The sequence below is a fragment of the Neolamprologus multifasciatus genome, chromosome 19, assembly GCF_963576455.1.
Source record: "Neolamprologus multifasciatus chromosome 19, fNeoMul1.2, whole genome shotgun sequence".
NCBI lineage: Eukaryota > Metazoa > Chordata > Actinopteri > Cichliformes > Cichlidae > Neolamprologus > Neolamprologus multifasciatus.
Window position 1 is genome coordinate 12,459,091 of NC_140457.1, and position 19,299 is coordinate 12,478,389.

General features: G+C 40.3%; 1 protein-coding gene and 1 long non-coding RNA gene across 2 annotated transcripts in view; one reads left to right on the top strand and one right to left on the bottom strand.

The window, feature by feature from the left end:
• Window positions 1-14,819, bottom strand: part of LOC146496096 (uncharacterized) — a 236,414-nt gene extending 221,595 nt beyond the window's left edge. Inside the window, exon 1 of the long non-coding RNA XR_014871101.1 lies at window positions 9,864-14,819. This is a non-coding gene — a long non-coding RNA (uncharacterized LOC146496096). The remainder of the gene's footprint in view (window positions 1-9,863) is intronic.
• LOC146496106 (DNA (cytosine-5)-methyltransferase 3A-like) overlaps window positions 2,735-19,299 on the top strand; it is a 48,862-nt gene continuing 32,297 nt past the window's right edge. The window contains 4 exon segments of the mRNA XM_085142813.1: window positions 2,735-2,867; window positions 4,043-4,238; window positions 9,628-9,714; window positions 14,817-15,159. Coding sequence (XP_084998939.1) covers window positions 4,176-4,238; window positions 9,628-9,714; window positions 14,817-15,159 — 493 coding nt within the window. The 5' untranslated portion in view covers window positions 2,735-2,867; window positions 4,043-4,175.

A 19,299-nucleotide genomic window follows, 5' to 3' on the forward strand; every position in this document is an offset into this window, starting at 1 on the left:
CCACAGACATGGTGCCAGATGAAGAATTCTATGTGGACTATAGTCCCAAACATTTTGATATACTGCAGGTAGTTTTGCACGTTTAATTTAAAATACATTTGAAATAAAGTGAATCTAGAAGGACTGGATATTTAGGGTTTGGCTTAGACCTTTGCATTGTTTTGTTTTTTTTAAACTCATACCTTTGTCCAGCTTCTCTTTTAATGTGTTGTTTTGCCATCTTAATAAATCCTACTAATGTGACTCTTTACTGCCATATAAAGGATGCTAACTGTTCCCAGGGGGCAAATGAAACAAGGACTTAGAAATTACTGAGTAAAACCGAGCAAAGATCTCAGATACTAAATGTTAATACCTTTAATATTGTGTATTGCCTTCAGCTGAGCCTTAAAAGCTCATCATGGATTATCCTACTCTTACATCTCTAAACTTGTTTTTATTTCCTTTTGTTTGATGTTCTGTTCTTGTAATTTGCATTTAAAAGCCTTATTATTATTATTATGTATTAATGCATAATATAAATGACTTTAAATTGTCTTTATGTAAGTAAACTTTCTTTTACAGGAAACGTACCAAAGTTTTTTCACAGAAATTACTTTTGATTTGTCACAGCCTCCACTCCAGCGCTTACAGGCATCACAGTGAAACTTTGAACATTTTATTAGTCCCAACTGCGTTTCGCCAGTTGAACTGTCTGCTTCTCTAAAACTGTTGATTTGACCGAGAAAGGATTGAAGGATACTGTTGTCCTCCCATCCCTTATTAGATACCAGAGACAAAGCAAAGGTACCAATTAGCGTACAGAATAACAAATCTAGGATAAAAAAAAAGGAATCATAAATGTCTAAATCTAACAAAGGCACATTCACGAGTAATTTGAAGGGTCTGAACAGGGATGAACAGACTGTACAGGGAATGTTACAATCCATAAATATGTAAAAAAAAAAAAAAAAAGTGGGACATTAAAAGAAAAGGTCTACACCAGCGTCAAGAAGTAAAACACACATTGCAGTTTAATTAAAATAGGTATAGATGACACAAGTGTTACTTCACCAGACCCCAAAGCTGGCTTCAGGCATCAGCTAATTACATGGCTGCTTGGGGCCCCACAGCCACCAGGGGGCCCATAAAAGAAACAAAATAAAAACTAGGAAGTCTCTCCAGGTTCCTGTGTGTGTGTGTTTTGTCATTATTTTGTATTACACATAATGCTACATTTGAACAAGTTCAAGCCTTTGTGTGTTTCAGTGCCAATTCTAAAAATGCAACAATCATTTTTAAACAAGAAACGGCTTGCATGCTTGGTTGTTTCATTTTTCTCAACTTAGTATTTGTATATTTTGATACATTTAAGAACTTATCTTGCATGTTTCGTCAGTGTGTCACTTTTACGTGCATGGCATTTCAACAGCTGCTGGTGATAGCTTTAAATGATCAGGTTCATCAGGTTTTTGACATGTGAGATTTGGACAATCTTTTGAATATGCAATGAGCAGAAAAGGAGATGGGGACTACACACACACATAAAGGACAAAACCGCTCAGGACTGGTTATGACTGCAAGTGCATATTGTCATTTGGCACAGGCACGCAGAGACTCTCTAAGGGGCAGTGGTAAAAATGTGGTTTGGTTTACTGCTTATTTTTACCCTAAGGTCACATCACTGGGGCCAACCAGAGCAGCACTTAGGGGACATCTGGACCATTAAAATGTCTCTGGTGTAAAATCAGTTTAGAAACTAAGCATAGTATTGTTCCAATTGTGCAATAATGCATAGACCTGTAAATAAAGTTATAGAGGCATCCCTGCAGCCTTGTGGTCTTCAGTGCACACAGTGTGGTAGCATGAGTCCCAGCCTGAATTATCTTTGTTATACAGGATTCCCTTTTACCTGTCTCATGTTAGAGTATAAGGTAAAGGCCAGAGTTACTAAAGACTTGCATTTCCAATTGAGCTTTTTTTTTTTTTTTTTTAACTTTGAGTGTTTGTTTTCAATTCAATTCAGTTTAGTTTCGTTTATTTTCCGGGAGGGGGGATTCACAGTCATGCACACATTACAATGTACACAAATCTCAATAGACGCATCCCCCAAATATTCGTTTAGTTAATTATAATAGCTTTGGTAAATACTCAAAATAAACATATGAAGGCATCCCAAATGTTCGGGGGATACACATGGAGTAGGGCTGGGTTTCGATTATCGATTTTCTTATTAACACAAAGACGTAAACACAAAGCGCAGACTCGAGGCAGAAAGCCGACACCTCATAGATTTTGATGGTGCAGGTTTTGTCGCTCTCCGACCAAAATTCACTGAACCAGCAGCAAAAGAAGATCAAACTACGCTTTAAATTTGATAAATACGGTCATTAATTACTCTTATTTTTGCTGTTTTGCTTCCACCAGGATAAAATCACACTTCCTGCACAGCTCTCTCTCTCTCTGTCAGTGTAGTTCAAGAATAGTTTCTCAGTTTTCTGCATTATTTTCTTGCTTCTTGCTTATTTCTGCTGTTTAGTACCGAAGAAATTATTTTTAAGCTGTTTATCTGAGGCAAAATTTCAATCGAAATCAAATCGAATCGGACCTTGTGAATCGGAATCTAATCGATTATATAAATCAGTGACGATACCCAGCCCTATTATCATGCAAAAAATGTAGATATTTGCAAATGTGTTGAGTCCACGATATATGACTGTTTCTAGGACCCAGAGAAAAGCAGACACACTTCAGGCCGCTGCAGTCAGAGCGGCGCATCTGGAAGAGAGCTGGCCGGCTGGGGAGGTGGAGGACGGGGAGAGAAGAGGAAGGAGGCTCCGGGAGCAAGCGAGACAAAAAGGGTCAGGCCTGGGACTTGGGAAAACCGGGTAATGACACACAGTGACTCACGCATGTAAATTTGTTTAACCCGCCACGAGCAACCACGCAGGAAGGGTAACCTTTATGTGAACAAAAAACGTGAACGACCGGAAGGCGCTCGATGGAAATGGGGAAATAGCGATTTAGGGTTCGCTTTTTGCAGATGTGCTGATTGGACGTCGAGATGTGAACTTGACCGGGTTTGGAGCACGGAACCAGCATCGCGGCTTCTCAAAGCTGTGGCCTCATTAAAGGAAATAACGGGGGGGTTATCCTTCAGTGTCCGTGGCCTGTAAAAGATCCACAATCCCCTGGGTCATATTGCAGACTTCCCCTGCTGTAAAAAGACGTCTAAAACTTTGCAATTTTTAACGCATAGCCGGTTGAATAATATATGCACATCAGTCGATCGTAGTATGGTGTAAGCGTGTGGCCTGATTGCTGGCTGATGGCATGGAAATGCGGTGACACTGAACGCCTGTGTGGCCTTATAATAAATTATTTTTTAACACGTTCTGGTTGTTGCCTACATTTATTTTCCACGAGCGTGGACGTAAATCCGGCAGTGTGTTTTACATACAGCATGTTTTAAATAAATCACAACCGAGTGTCATCAGTCTCCTTTTAGCCCTTAGATTCAACACATCCTGTACGAATATAGGTTGTTTTTTTTTTGTTTTGTTTTTTTGTTGTTGTTGTAAATTTCCACGAGTGCAAAACAGTGTAACTGTGGCTTCGCTTTGCGCGTTAGGCAGACCGCTGGAGTAACTTTAACCCAGACTCTCACGATGGAAATGAAATATTAATGAATTTTGAAAAATGTCCCCACAAAAATACAAGTATTTTTGCGCTTAGTTTGGAGCATCGCGCTCTTTATTTTCAGGCTGCACGATGCACCCAGCTCATGTCGTCTACTGCACAACACACATTCATGTGGTGTAAAGGGGCCTGTAGGCTATAGTGGCCATACAGTATCTATAGAAGCCTGTGAGGGTCCTATAGCTACATGACGTGTACTCAGCAAAGAGAAAGCTGATGCTCGGGGTAAAACAACTTCATTTTAGAGAAGATACATAAAATATGTCACGGGATTATCTAGTCTGCATGGAACTAAAGAATCAACACATTATAGACAAACTTGCTGAACATATCTTACCATTGCTTTTCTTCTTTTAACTTCCAGGAGAGCAGGAAGAAGAGGGGATCATCCGTCATTGCTTTATTTTCTTTTAAACTTTTCAACTTCCTTTTAACGTGAAAGTCCATATCTACACTACCCATCATCAGACATTACCCATAAGCTCATAAGACTCTCAATGATGCCGTCCAACACTCTCACCAACACCACCACCACTGCTGATTCACCTGGAAATCCAATGGTAAGAAACACGTGCGTGATAACAACAAAAATGCGTCACTTGACACGTTGCGGAACTTAACTCATGATCTGGTGATTTTAAAAAGATGTCGGGAGGGTTTCTGAATCACTTGACTTGAGCTCAAGATTGAATTGGATTTGATCGTCCATCACTGAAAAGTGCTTCGTTTAATGTCTTCGGAAGCACTGATTTAAAAAGACATTATTCACCCCTGAGCTCGTCCTGCAGTGATATAGCATGCACTGCCTGTTTGTATTTTCATATGATCTTGGCACGGTGTATGTGTACATGAATTATATTTTTTATAGTTTTATGACCGTGCTGTTACACAGATAGAGCCTTAAAAATGAAAGGAAGTGGATTGGATTGGTTTCTATAGTCACTTCAGGCCAAAACCAATTCAAATCTTCCTCAATTTTACGATTCCCCTTAATCATTAACCCACACTCACTAATCTGTGCAGTCCAAAGAATTGCTAGAGCAGACCTCATTGCAATAAATTCCTCTATTCAGTGAAGAAATAGGCAATTTTTTACAGTAGAATCCGACAGCACATGATGTGCCTTGTCACCTTTCATGATGCAGACGCACTTGTAATTTCAGTCCCTGTGTAACTGCAGCATCACCTGTGTGGCAGCAATAGCAGCGGCACCGAAGAGGCTGTTGGGAGGTGCAGCTGTATTCTGTGACATTTACTGGTATAATGGTGGTTGGTGACGTGGGCGTTGGCTGGTGCAGGTTGAGATAGAGCTGGAATGGCTCGACAGCTCTTTTGCTGGGGGGATCTGTCCTCTTCCTCTGTGTTCCCATTACACAGTACTGCCCTTAGTCTTGTTGCCTGGCAACAGACATTGCCTTAAATAACTGGCTACCCAGACGGAAATAGTGCAGAGATATTGACAATGTAGTAGGGTTCACTCCAGGCAAGAACAAATTATATTCCAGGCTTTTTTTGTTGTTTTTCTCAGAAAATATTAGGGCAAAGCTGAATGTGAAAATGGCGTGTTGTCCTCAGTCGGAGGACCTCAGCTTGAGCTCTCTAACAGAGAACTGGAGGAGCGGTGTGCTGTGCTGTGCTGTGCTGTCCTTGCAGAGATAGCCAGGCACCACTGAATTGTGTCATCCATGTAAGTGGTTCCCAAATGAGCCTGCACACCAGGCTGCACTCAAAACGTGCTATTATCTATGCAAATTCTGCCGCCCTGGTAGGGAAAAACCGACACACCAGGCACTCTATTAGTGATCGCACAATGAACTGGAACCATCATCAAAACACATTCTGTTACAAAAGGTTTCAAATCTACGTGTAAAATAACTGTTCAAATGCTTATCTCTAACAAAAATGTTATTTTATAACCATTTCTTCCAGTTTTAATCCTCTGCCCATCAATCAGAGTATCATTTACCTTGATTATATCAATTTCCTTATGCAAATTAGTTTATCTCCCAGGAGCATTGATGGCTATGGCAGACACTGAGGGCGAAACGTGGCCAGACGGTTGAAATAACTGCCTATAATGATTAAAAACCATTTGCCCTTAAATTATTTAGTAGACCTTGTGGTACTTTTATGGGTTTTTTTTATAAACATATTATATAGTTATTGTATTTCATCAGCACAGAATCGGATGAGTTGCAGATTTTACTGTAGGACTGACTCAAACCCAGAATGTCACAGCTACCAGGTACTTCATGAAATATGCTCAACACTAAGGCTACTGTAAAAACTCACTTTGCAAGGTTTTTTTTCACATGACAAGATCATCGTCAAAGGGCGCATTTTGTACGGCTAGGATAAAATTGTTCCTGTTTAAATAATTTTCTGAGAAAATGAAGGAAATCCCGTCCATTTTGGTTTAACATATGAGGTTAATTTTTTGACATTCGAGACAGCAGTTGAAAGAATAATTAACTCCAAGGCCCAGTTAGCAGCTTGTAATCTTTTTGCCCAAATCAAGAACCCCTTACCCCCTAAGTGTTTAAATTTGAACATTTAATTGACTTTTGAACCCTTTGTGCTGGTAAAAGGAAATGATTTAATTAGATCTGATGCTGAATGGATCCTGTGGCCTCATTTCCTGTTCTTTAATTCCAGAATAAATTATGACACTAGAGTATAATGTAAAGGTAAATGTTTTCATGTAACACCAGGGTGGAAGACCAGATGAAGCCATGCAGTGTAAGTAAAAGACGTGCACATGCACTTTGAAGCAGCTTGTTGATTTGTGGGCTGCTTAGTCTCATTTTGCTGCTGCCATCAATGTAACAGGAGCATATATGGACTCAAATTGCTTTCTTATTTACTATAAGCAGTGTTGGGAAGGTTACTTTTCAAATGTATTCCACTACAGATTACAGAGTACATGCCTCAAAATGTATTTTGTAACGTATTCCGTTAAGTTACTCAATGAGAGTAACGTATTCGGAATACTTTGGATTACTTAATATATTATCATGCTTTTTACAACTACATGAATGTACTATTGCTGTATGATTTATTACTATAACTGAAGGATACTCTCCATACCAATAGCAACTAGATTTTAAAATCTTAATATAAAATGAGTAACAATAGGTGGACATTAAGTAAGGCTGCACTTTTTGCAGCGATCTCATATAGAAAACTATTGCTCTGGCTAATACGTCAGGTTCATGTCGGGCTCGTAGCTGAAAACTAGCTTTACTTTGTTGTCTGAGTAAACTTTGCTAGCGAGAGACAGAGAGAGGCGTTGAAAGGCTGCTCCAACGGAACTTATTGTTTCAGAGGAAAACACGAACACGGTGTACAGTCAAGTCTTAATAGCTTACTTACAACTGGGCTCATCAGGGACTCTTTTTGGCTGCAGTGGTTATTATTATATTTACATGCTTTCATCTCCCGTTTCTGCTCTTTGACAGCTCGTACTTTTCCTTTTTCTCCCTCCCTCACTCACAGACACATAACGGGTAGAGCAGTCCATTCTCCCTGCAGCACGGACTACACTGCCCATGGGGCTACATTCTTTAGGGCGATGCCTGTAACACTCTTCCTATTGCCTTCATATTAAATCATTTTTTAAAATATTTCTTCACGTCATTATGAGACGTGAGATTGAGACACAGGCATTAGAGCCTCTTAATGCGTGTTTTGTTTGGGTTTCCACCAGTGTGGAATTACCAAAAAAAGAGAGGGCATAGCCTAACATATCAAACAGGAAAAGACAGCAGTGTAATCCCTTTATTTCAACAAAGTAACTGTATTCTAAATACCACCTTTTTAAACGGTAACTGTAACGGAATACAGTTACTCATATTTTGTATTTTAAATACGTAACAGCGGTACATGCATTCCGTTACCCAACACTGACTATAAGCCTCACCCATTTACACGAACATTCATAGAAGTTTTTTTTTTGCTTTTTTCTATTCCTAAACACTTATGACCTAGCATTCATATACTCACTCTCCAAAGAATACATCGGGAGGAACCTGGGGTTCAGTATCTTGCCCAAGGATGCTTCGAGTTGGAGGAATCAGGGATTAAATTTTCCAAAAAATAGATGACTCACTCTACCTCCTGAACCACAGCCAATCCCCCCCAAAAATGCCACACTATGAGTCAAATCCTAAAGCATAACCTGCTTTATTGTTAATTTACTGTAAATGGAACCATAATTTAAAAAAATGAACGTCATGCTGTGTTAAACAGCACGCGAAATGAGTGAATGAGGTCTTAAACTCAGTAGGAGAGTGTTTGCTGAGGTCATAAATTGAGTGAGAAGTAGGCTCATTTACTCATAGATTATACAGCAAGTCTTCTTTTTGCAACTACAAGAGTCGCCTCCTGTTGGTCATTGTGAAATAATTAAGGTTCAAGGCATTTCCACCTTGGATTCGCTTTTCAGTCCCACAGTTATCCTGCATTCTGTTGGAAGCAGGAAGTCAAAAACCTGAATTCCCAGTCTCTGAAGTTTTAGCTGAAATGCCCATTCAAGTCAACGTGCCACTCGGAAAGTTGGAGAATTCATGCCAGCGCCACCTTTGCACACAAACAGTATTGAAATGGCAACATGTAATCTGTACCATCACTCTTGTGTATTTATGACTCCCTAAATAAGCCATACATAGAAAACCCACCAGGCTCTATCCATGAACGCGTCGCAGCCTTCCACTCCATGTATTGCTGAAGGATTGTGTTCATGGCATCACCTTCTTGATGAAGCGCAGACAGCTCAGGTATGAAATAATTCCCAGCACATGAGATCCAACATCCAAGGTTAAAGGAATGCCATAATTGCTTTTATCTTTAATTGCAGTTTGATACTTCCAAGGGATGGATATGAATATGTTACTAATGGGTCCATAGTCTGCATAGCACAGTAATTCTGTGTCATATTGAAATACACTAAATCCGACCTGGTTTCATATGTTCAGTGTTATAATTTTTAGTTAAATGTCTTTAAGATGACAAATTAACTGTGGATATGCACTGGAGACTGCTTTTACTCTGGTTTGCTGCTTCTTAAAGTTATTAATGTTTTATACCACTTTACCGCCGTAATTCAGTAACTCCTTTTGCTAGACTTAACTCCACCCATTATATATAGACAAAAGCTTGTACTATCTCATAGTAACATTTTATCATGTTGTACTACGCCATCTCACTAGAGATTAGACATACATACACTTATCAACATGTCAGCAGAGGTTGGAGAATGCCTACAGTGCAGAGACCCCGTTTATCTTTGATGGAATTTCACATTCAGTACTGAAGGAATTTAATAAGGACCCGGCCCTCCATCCTCCACCCCCCCACTGCAGCTGTCAGGAATGGCGTTGCACTCTCATTTGCATTCAAACCTGGCACTGGTGGTTCTATTCAGTCAATATTGAAACTCAAAGCATCTACATTAGGATCATCTTTTCTCCCGTCAACCCCAGGGGTACTTGGTGATGGCAGACATGGGGCTTTGTTCATGGGGGTAGACAGTTTTATTAATCAAAGGGAAATTGCAGCAGGGGAAGGTGGGGGCCGATCTATGTCTTTGTAACGGTGTCAAGAGGGAATTGTCTGTGGAAGGTCAGCACTGCGTCCGAGGAGCTTTCATTTCAGCCTAGTTCAAAGGAATGTGTCATTCAGTTTCTATCTGTCTCATTGTCCACTCAACCAAAGACACTGGAGGACCTGCTCCAGTCCTCCCAAATGTTCAAGTGTTTCACTGTAGTGCAGTTGTCTCTGTTTCCTATAGATCTACTATCACTTGTGCTGCATCTTTGGTGGAGGTGAAACTGCCATCTAGCTGATTGTACACAAAAATGCACTAATTAAATCCTTCAGTGTTACGTGCATCTTTACCCAAACAGCTGCAGGTACTTTGTCTAAATTGTGGCATGCATTTTTTCTTGATAGGGTGAGAGAACAATACTGGACTCGGACCTGATGGAGGAGAAGTCACCTAAAAGTAGCAAGCCTGGAAGAAAACGCAAGCAGTTTTCAGTGAGTGTTGACATGTCTAAACAAATTACATTTGTCCACGCGTGCATACTTGTTTTGCAGTGATTAGGTCTGATTCAACAAACCCAAAAATAGGATTAGAAAAATATTTGCAGATGATGTGCCAGAGGGCTTGTGTAAGTAAATTTAACCTCCTAAGACCCAAACTCTTCCACGGCATGCATTTTTAATTTCTCTTTGATATTTGGTCACATTGGGGCCTGATGAATGTAAAAACAAAGAATTACCAGATTTTTTTTTAACTTATTTTTGTTTTTAAGAAAAATAAGTGCCACATATGAGGATATTCGTTTAAAATTTTGATAGAACAGCAGCAGTATAATGTCCTCGTAAGTGGATATCAGGCCCTTGTAGAGCGAAACTGAGTATTTTGGTCTAAATAACCCAAAATGTGATGTCCACATATGTGGATGCCAGTTCCTAGGAGGTTAAAGCAGCCTGGAGCTAGTATTAATACCTGGTATAGTAACACTCTACTTCGAATCAAGGCACCTTAGTAAGTGCTTTCACAGCTGCGTGGGGAATTGACCACATGTACCAAATGCTCAAATGTTCACTGTTGCTGTTGTTGTAATTCATCTCTGAGCGAGACAGCCACTTCACTTTGTCACATATCAGCCTCCTCGCTGACTTGCGTTGTTTCCTGCCTTCAGTATCAAATGTCAAAAGAAAAAAAAAGTTGCAAAGAAATAAATTTAGAACTCAAAATGGGTTCAAGTTGTCCAACCACAACCAAAGGCTTGCTGTTTCAGAACTGAAACTACTGAACTGAAACCCTCCTGGAAGGCAGAAGGACAGATGGCTGCCTTTTCACCTTCACATACTGTAGCTGGCCAGTCATCGCGTGAAGTGCTTGTCAGACTGTTGGTTTCAAAATTCAGCCCTTTTCCAGCATCGTCAGAACGATGCGTTTAACCATCTGACCAGTTTCAACATGATTGTTCTTGTGAATCCCACCTGGCCATATTCGGTTTCATTCACTGGTATTTATAAGCCCGATGTACTGAGTGAATCTCATCATTCCATTCAAGCAGAAAGATTATAATGGCGGAAATGCCTGTAAGGAAAGCCCATCTAAAAATGTGTGATATTATTCTTCCCCTCGCCGTGCTTTTGCCTCATCGTCAAGTAATCGTTTATCTGTACGCCACATTATTTGAGGCATGTACCAGTTTATAATGAAAGCTCTTGTTTTGTCTTTGCACATGGCACCTATAAACAGTTTCAGTAGAAAAACAAGTGTTATTTTAGCCTTCAGAAATCTGTTAACCTGTAAGACACAACGTGTACTCCTTTGCACTCATGAATAAACATGACATATTCTTGAACCTTGTTTCCAAGATACATGCATGCACTACACTAACACCATTTGCTGTCTGTTTGTGATGCCTTGTGTAGTTAAAAGCTCCGATTTAATAATGACTCTAAGGGCCAACATGTTTCTGGGTATTTTTTCTTTCCCTGAGATGTTATCATTTGCATAAGCTTCTGTTGAAAATCATCTTAATTAACTCTCACTGTGCAATTAAACAAACCAAAAAGGAAAAAAAGGATTAGACAAATATTTACATATAGTGTATGGTTGGAGGGGATATGCCAGAGGGTTTGTGCCCCTGTTTTTAAAGAAGCTAAGGAGTGGTATCAATAACTGATCAAGAAAAGCCGTACGCAGAATTGGGGCGCCTCACTGAGTGTTTTAACAGCTGTGGGGGATTGACCACGTATACCAGGCGTTCTGCTCACATAGATGTTTCACAGTTGTTGTTGTTATTCTCTGAATAAAAGAGTCACTCAAATGCCTGATTGGCTAACTTCAAATGCTGTCAGAAAGCCTTTTTTAATTCTTTTGTTTGACTCTTTTGAAAAGAGGCTGACATGGAACATTGGTTTTAAAATGTTGTTTTCCATGCAAACTGTCAAAAGCTGAGTGAAAACAGAAGGTAATTGTTGGAAAGGATAGCGTAAACAAGCCTCCAGCCCTCTTCGTATGTTGCGTTTAGCCACATGGACAAAGACAGTGGAGAGAAATTCTCAGAAATGTCCTTTCTACAAAAGTGTATGTATTTTATCAATGCACACTATATGGGTGAAAGTATTGGGTCAAACCTCTTAATCTTTGAATCTTAGCCCCATTGCTTCAGGTCTATACTTTTGTCCTTATTGTGTACATACTCACTCATTCTGCTCTTTACATATATTTGCGTTCTTTCTAAGTGTTCAGTGACAAGATCAATATACTAGGTAACAAAGTGAGTATGAAACTAAAGCCATCAGAATGTTAGCATAGCTTAGGAGCTGTACACAGATAGCTATTTATATACTGACTATATTATATGTATAGAATAAGTTTGTATATGGTGTGTAAAGTCTTGATAAAATACTTGCTATAGCTTAATTCTTATTGCAGCGGTCCCCAACCTTTTTTGCGCCACGGACTGGTTTATGCCCGACAATATTTCCACGGACCGGCCTTTAAGGTGTCGCGGATAAATACAACAAAATAAAACTAGTACCGGTACCGAAAAAAAGAAGATTTATTCATAATACACGTGAAAAGACCCAGGAAAACCGAGTTAACGATTAAAACGATAACAAAATAACGCTGAAAACCGATAAAAACCCTGAAAACCATACATTTCACACCTGAGCCTCAACTCTCGTGGCCTGGTACCAAACGACTCACGGACCGGTACCGGTCCGAGGCCCGGGGGTTGGGGACCGCTGTCTTATTGTACAGACATGAGAACGTAGCACTTGGCAGGAACATGAATAAACAGGTTTTGCTTGGAAAAATGTTGAGCTAATCCTTTAGAAAACCTGCCTGAACAAAGTAACATGACTAAGCTCTTTTTTAGGGCACCCAGCTTCTTTATTGCTGCACTGCACTAGTTTCACTCGAACTGATGAATTTCTGAAGTTTCAGGCTAAAATATAAAAAATCCAAACAAAAACTTGCCTGCAAAAAAGCCCTGTTGCCTGTTAAATGTGATGATTAGTTTTCTGTTAAACAGATCAAACACTGGAGTGGTATTAAAAAAAAACCTGAAAATAAAGAAAAACTCCCATAAACATCTTAATATTTCCTGTTCGGCTAGCTTTCCAGAAACAAAAGATCTTCAATCAATGATAATAACATGTAGAAAGGCAGCAAAATACCTCTATTCGTGTAACAGTTTCCAGTTGCTGTTAATTGAATAACGTAAGAAGTTATCAGGCAGTGTAATGAATTATTAGCTCATATTTTCAGGCGTACATCTGCATTTAATTTTAATTTCAATGTGTATTTTTAGAAACCTTTATAATCATATTATTACTGCAGCTAGTTCTATGAGGGTGTGTGAGTGTAATGTTGTAGTAAGTTGCAGTAAGTTGGTTGAGGTAATTAGTCTTTATTTTTTCAACCTCTCTCTCTGTCTAAGCTGCCTGATTTACCAACTTTGACTTTTGACCTGCAGCAGGGGCCGCATGCTGTTAACTATGTCACAAATCTGTTGCATAATTCTTTCACTGTGGGTTCTGTGTGCTGCTAGCATGTGTGTCTGAGAATATGAGTTTTTTGGGTTTTCTCTTTGCTTACTTCTTCTTTTTGCATGTGTGTGATATTTGCGTAACCCCCCCCCCCCCCACACACACACACACACGCACGCACACGCACGCACGCACGCACACACACGCACGCACATACTGTAGCCTCTTTTTCTAGTAGTAAACTGAGTCAGAATATTAATAATGTCTGAGCTCTGGGTTGTTTTCATTCATCGTGTCAAGGAGATTTACTGGAGAGCTGTTCTTTGTAGGAGTGCAATTGTTCAGTTTACAGTTAATTTGTTCTCAGTTACTACAGTGATGAAGTCGTTTAGAGTTCTGCGGCCTCTGAAGAATGCTTTGAAACCGACTTTGGCTTGCTGTAGATTTGTTTTACGATTCAGAGCAACTTCTACTGGAGCTTTTTTTTTCTTTTGCATGTCTGCTACTCATAATTTGCATTGCATCCATTACACAGACATTAAAACTTGATTTAAGTTGTGTTTGCTTATTCAGACTGTAAGAATCAGATTACGGATTTGATCCTTACCTTCCTGGAGAGGATCTTTGCTCAACGTCGTCCGATGACAGACAAGCCTCCTGAGGCATTGCTTTCCCCCTTCCTCAAACTTCTGTAAATACCTGCAGATAAAAGTTTCAGATACTGTCGTAACTGCTGACAGTCTAATCTCACAAGACACGCTCCACTTTCTCCCCTCTGTGACCCTGTAGTGGGACTGTCTCACTAACTCTGTTTTTAGGGCTATTTTTAGGCAGTAGCAAAGACACTATTACATTGCTTCAAACATTTAGGACTTTTCTAGGTCTTCTAAGATAGTTGGTGTTTTATTTAAGGATTGATGACTGAGTTCCTGCCATTGAAACTGTCAGCTTCAGGTCAGCTCTATTTGAATTTACTCCGCTTTATAGAATGAAATACTTGACTGGGCGTTCCAAACTGGCCGGAGAAAAAGCCTTCCCATTGTCAAACAGCCAACATTCTCAACATATTTCCGTGCTGCTGTAATGATGAATACATGACTACAAAAAGTGCACTAGTGTACCTGATGAACTGTAATGTAATCCCTTTCCTTCTTGCAAGTTAATGGCTGTACAGCACATTTACTGGCACAGCTTTGAAGTTTATAAGTTTGCCATAATTCACTGATTAATACGTGCGGAGCTGAGCTACATGTTTGATTCTGTCCGGATAGAGCTGAGGAAATTTAATTAGGCTTGTCTAATATGAAAGAGATGAATGCTTTCATTCACATTCTCTTTGAAAAAGGCCATTTAGCCACCCCTGAAAAGTGCTTATCCTGACACAGATAGTGCCAACTGTTTTATTGTGGGTCGTTCAGATCCACTGGATGATTTGTTGTAAATTCAGAAAGGTTGTGTTTATCTCATAGCCAGCTATCCAGTCATATTTCATGACTGCTGAGGCACAACTCTGTTGTACACTTCAAAACATCAATTTGTAGCATACAGCTGTAAGAATCTTTAAGGATGATCGATCATCAGGATGTTAACATTTCAACCTCCCCTTTTCCTTTCAGCAGGTTGAGAGCTGTGGCTCTCTTAAAGACAGTGCGAGTGTAGGCCATAGCTACACTATGGCAATGGCACAGGTCTTCAATGGGGACATGGGCGGGATCAGAGACAGGATGCCCGATGCCTGCTTCCCAAAACAGGAGAAGCGGGAAGTCGAGAATGGGATTCCCAGAGACCCTTCCTCCTGCCGTGCGGAGGACAGCTCTCAGGGCCAGAGTCTGAGTCATCCTCAAGAGAACGGATTCCTGTCTAGCCGGGAAGAACAGGACTTGGAGAAAGCCAATGATGACTGCCTGATGACGCCGCGCAAGAAACGAGGGAGGCGGAAACTGGAGCGCCCAACTAAATGTAAGATTTTGGCCATTTTCATTTGGGGTTTTTTGTTTAGTTTTTAGTTGAGGTTTACTATCTTTTGATCAGTCTTGTGTGGCTCCAGGAAGAAAAAATCCTGGGCGTGTGACAAGTACAAGATGTTGAGTAATGAACTGTAAATGGATGTCAGACCAAGTAGGCTGACTGATGCTGCCAGGATTAGTAACACTGGGCTCGAAGAGGTGCCTTCATGCTGCCGCACAGACTAGTCTGCAAAGCAAATCGGTGATGATGATCTCCACTGTTAACATTTATGCGAGACACAGTATGCAGAATGTTATGCATGCAATATGTCACTTATTTTACCTCAGTTTGGGCTACCTAATGCTTTCAGTATGCAGAAGCAGTTGGCATTTAAAAGCTCCATATGCTCCATATGACAAAAATGAAATTGCAAATGTAATGAAAAAAGAAAGGGATAATTACCAGATAATGTAGTGAAAAGGAGAGTGGATCACTTTACATTTATTACGCTATCCTCTAAGTTAATTACAATGTGCCGTTTTAGTAGGATATAAAAGAATACAAATTTAATTTACCCCAAAGGATTCGACTCATCCAGCAGTTCGTTAAAACATCAAAACGCAGACTACATGTACCAGCAGCTCTGACAGTATGAATTCACAAACTAATCTTGAAGACAACACTTAATTAAAAATTTAGGGAAAATGCCCAGATGTTTAACTTTTTAATAAGACAAGAACAGGCTCTGCTCCCAGTGTGCAGTTTTAGATTAAAGAAGCAATTATTTATTAATCTGTCTGTTCAGTTTTTCTAATAATGTCTCCATGCACAAGTAGTTTCTGCTGCCAGCTTCTCGAATGCGACTGTTCGCTGCATTTATTGGACTTTGTACAATGTAACAGACAAAATGATTAGTGCATGTAATTTATTACTCTACTCATGTTCATTTTGAAAATATGGCTACATTAACAGTTAAAATTACCGGGATATAATCGTTTATAATAGAGGGATGCAAGAAAATTAGGACAAAAAGGAAATGTCGTACTGAAGAATGCCTCAAATATTTATTTTTCAGGAAATAATTTGACAAAATAATTATGGCAAATATAATTATTTTGCATAGATCAGATTTTTGTTCTGTTGGACTAAATCAGCACCAGTCGCAGTGCACCAGGAAAGAAAACAACCATTTAAAGCGATGTAAATCAGTGGGGCATTGTTGTGAGAAAATACTGCTGACAGGTAGGTTTTAGGCCAAGATGGAGATTAACCATATCACTTAGCCCCCCCAACACACCCATCACAGCACACATGCACTCCATTTTTTGTCCTATCTCTCCCTCAGCCACGTGCCTCTCCTGCTCCGCTCTCAGTCGGCAGACACACTGGCTATGACCTTGATGTGTGCAATAAATAAATCGAGGGGAGGAGCAAGTTCTCTCCTGGCAACGGGCCTCTGTTGGGAGCTGGCAGGTCTCTGTTGTGGCCACCTCCCTGTCGGGGGTCCTGCCAGGTGGATGGCTTTGTGCCCAGAACTCTTAACAAACTGAGTCTGCACTCTGCATACACCTGATCTGTGCTTCTAGGATCTGTTACTTCACTTCCAAGCAAAAGGCAGGAATATGCATATTGGCTGCAGGTGAAAAAGGGTCAGATTTCTTAAAGCTCAGTCCAGTGCCGCTCACCATTAGCATGGAATGCAGATGGCATGGAAATCTGATTTCCACATTTCTACCTTGATGATGGTAATTCTGTGATAAATCACAAAAGTGTTTTGAGCCAACCATTTTCTTCCGCTTATTTGATTCAGGGTCGTGGGGAGAACTAGCCTATCCCAGCTGTCATAGGGTGAGAGCCAAGGTACACTGTGGATGGGCTGCCAATTTGGTACAGGGCTAACACAGTGAGACAATTTAATTCCACTGAGTTTTTTATATAGTGCCAAATCACAACCGTTGCTTTAAGGCACCTTATATTGCAAGGTAAAGACCTTAGAATAATAGAGAGCAAACCCCAACAATTAGATGACCCCCTATGAGCAAGCACTTGGCAACAGTGGTAAGGAAAAACTCCCTTTTAACAGGAAAACAACTCCAGGGGTACCAGGCTCAGGGAGGGGCAGCTGTCTGCTGTGACCTGGACAAAAGACAGGATAAAAAACACTGTGGAAGAGACCCAGAGACAGAAGAGACAGAAACCATTTACAATCACATCCACAGCTGATTTAGTATTACCGGTTAAACCTGAATATGTAAACTTCACACAGAAAGGTCCCAGCTGGGATTCACACCCAGGGCCTTCTTGCTGTGAGGTGACAGCGCTAATCAATGCACCACATCTAATTTTTACAGTGAGGAGAAGCCTTAGAAGTAGACTGTATGAAGTGAAAACTATTAGGGAGTATACTATTAGGGACTGCATGAAGTTAAAACTATTGAAAAGCACTTGACCAGTCTGTCAAAAGGCTAATATTACTGTCAGAAAAAGTGTTACTTGTGCCTCTATTCAAAGAATGTGTCTTTTTTGAGTACACATTGTCAGAGCCGTCAGAGCCGTCCAGGTAAAAAATATCGAGATATGAATTTTGGGTCATATCGCCCAGTCCTAGTACACAGATTTGAAACCAGTGGAAAGTGCAACATTAAAGCACTGTTTACAACTTTAGTCTAATATAGGAGCATGCTAACTCAGAAAATTAACAGCAGCTTTGTAAATTCCCAGTGTTTCAGTGACAAATGTGTTTGTAATTATTTTTCAAACATAAAGACCACATAAAGAATGACCTAATCTCTAAAATTTTGAAAGGGTTGTCAGCACTCTTTTCCACGATAACCACTTTTAATGAGCCCTGTGCCGTGATAATCTAGAGTGAATTGTTAAATGTGGGAGTTTTCAGGAAACAACCTATAAGCATTCCTTACCACTTTAGCTGTGTAACAGAAATGGTAGGTCTCAGCAAAGTTTCTCTAACAAGATAAGACCAGTTGTCGACATGTCACCCAGTTTGTCAGACAGAGGAACTAGGTAGTGTGATAAAGCACCGTTAGCCACAAAGTCAAACAAACAACCTTCACAATCAGATACTCAGAGTAGAGGTTTGCAAGCACTCTGCAAGTCCTTCAAAATCTGCAGCAGATGTTAGCGACATGGCTGCATCACGGTGTTCACCAGCAGCTATGTGGGATGATACTGCAGAAAGTTTGCTTGAGATTTTAAGATTTTTTTTAATCAACATGGAGAAAGGATGGTCACATTTTACAGAAATGTGAAAGCAGCAAGGTGCTATGCAAACACTCATGCATGCGCATGCATAATGTTAACATTTACCTTATTGCATTATACTAAACAGCATATCAGACTGCAAAAAAATCCCAAAACAATCCATGCAGGGGGCTTATTAAGGTATTAACTAAACATTTAAAATGTGTTGGTATATCCTTTTTAGAGTGGAGAGACCTTGGTGGGGGGCACTGCGGTCGATCGATAGTCAGCTAAACAGGGTTTCTGTTATCCATCTGGAGGGTACAGGAAGGACTTTAGCTCCAGCAGGAGTTGAACTGAGCTCCAGCAATACTAGAGCTGGAACCCACTCAAACTGGCAAAGTATACTCTCTGTGGGCAACATTAGCCAGCTCCTCATGCAAACCCAGTGACCTTGGCAGTGTGCATGCCTCACCGATTTGTTATATAGTCACTTATTCCCGATGAGGACAAGGAGACCAGTAGAGAGGGGTGGGGTCAGGGTGTGTGTGTGGGGTGGTGGTGGTGCAGCAAGTTCAGCCACACATGGAACCAACTTGAAGAGGCTGCTAAGAGAGCGGACTATTGTTTGGACAGGTTTGCAGGGTACTTCACTAACAATCCTGTGCAGAAAACACGCCATCAAAAGTTGTCCTTAACCTCTTAGGACTCAAGTGTTATGATAGTGTTTGGGCTTTAAAACAGCAGCTAGTTATGTGTACTCTGGCTGTGCCATTATGCTAATTCAGGCCACAGCTGCTTCAATGTTGTGTGTATGCTGCCCCGGTGTAATATCACTGAGCCAGGGCACTTTTCGAAACACGTGTCTTCATTCAGATTAAACATAGTGAAAGTAATACACGAGCTTCTGGTTTGAGCTTCTGTGATGAAGCTGATTTTGGCTTGCTTATC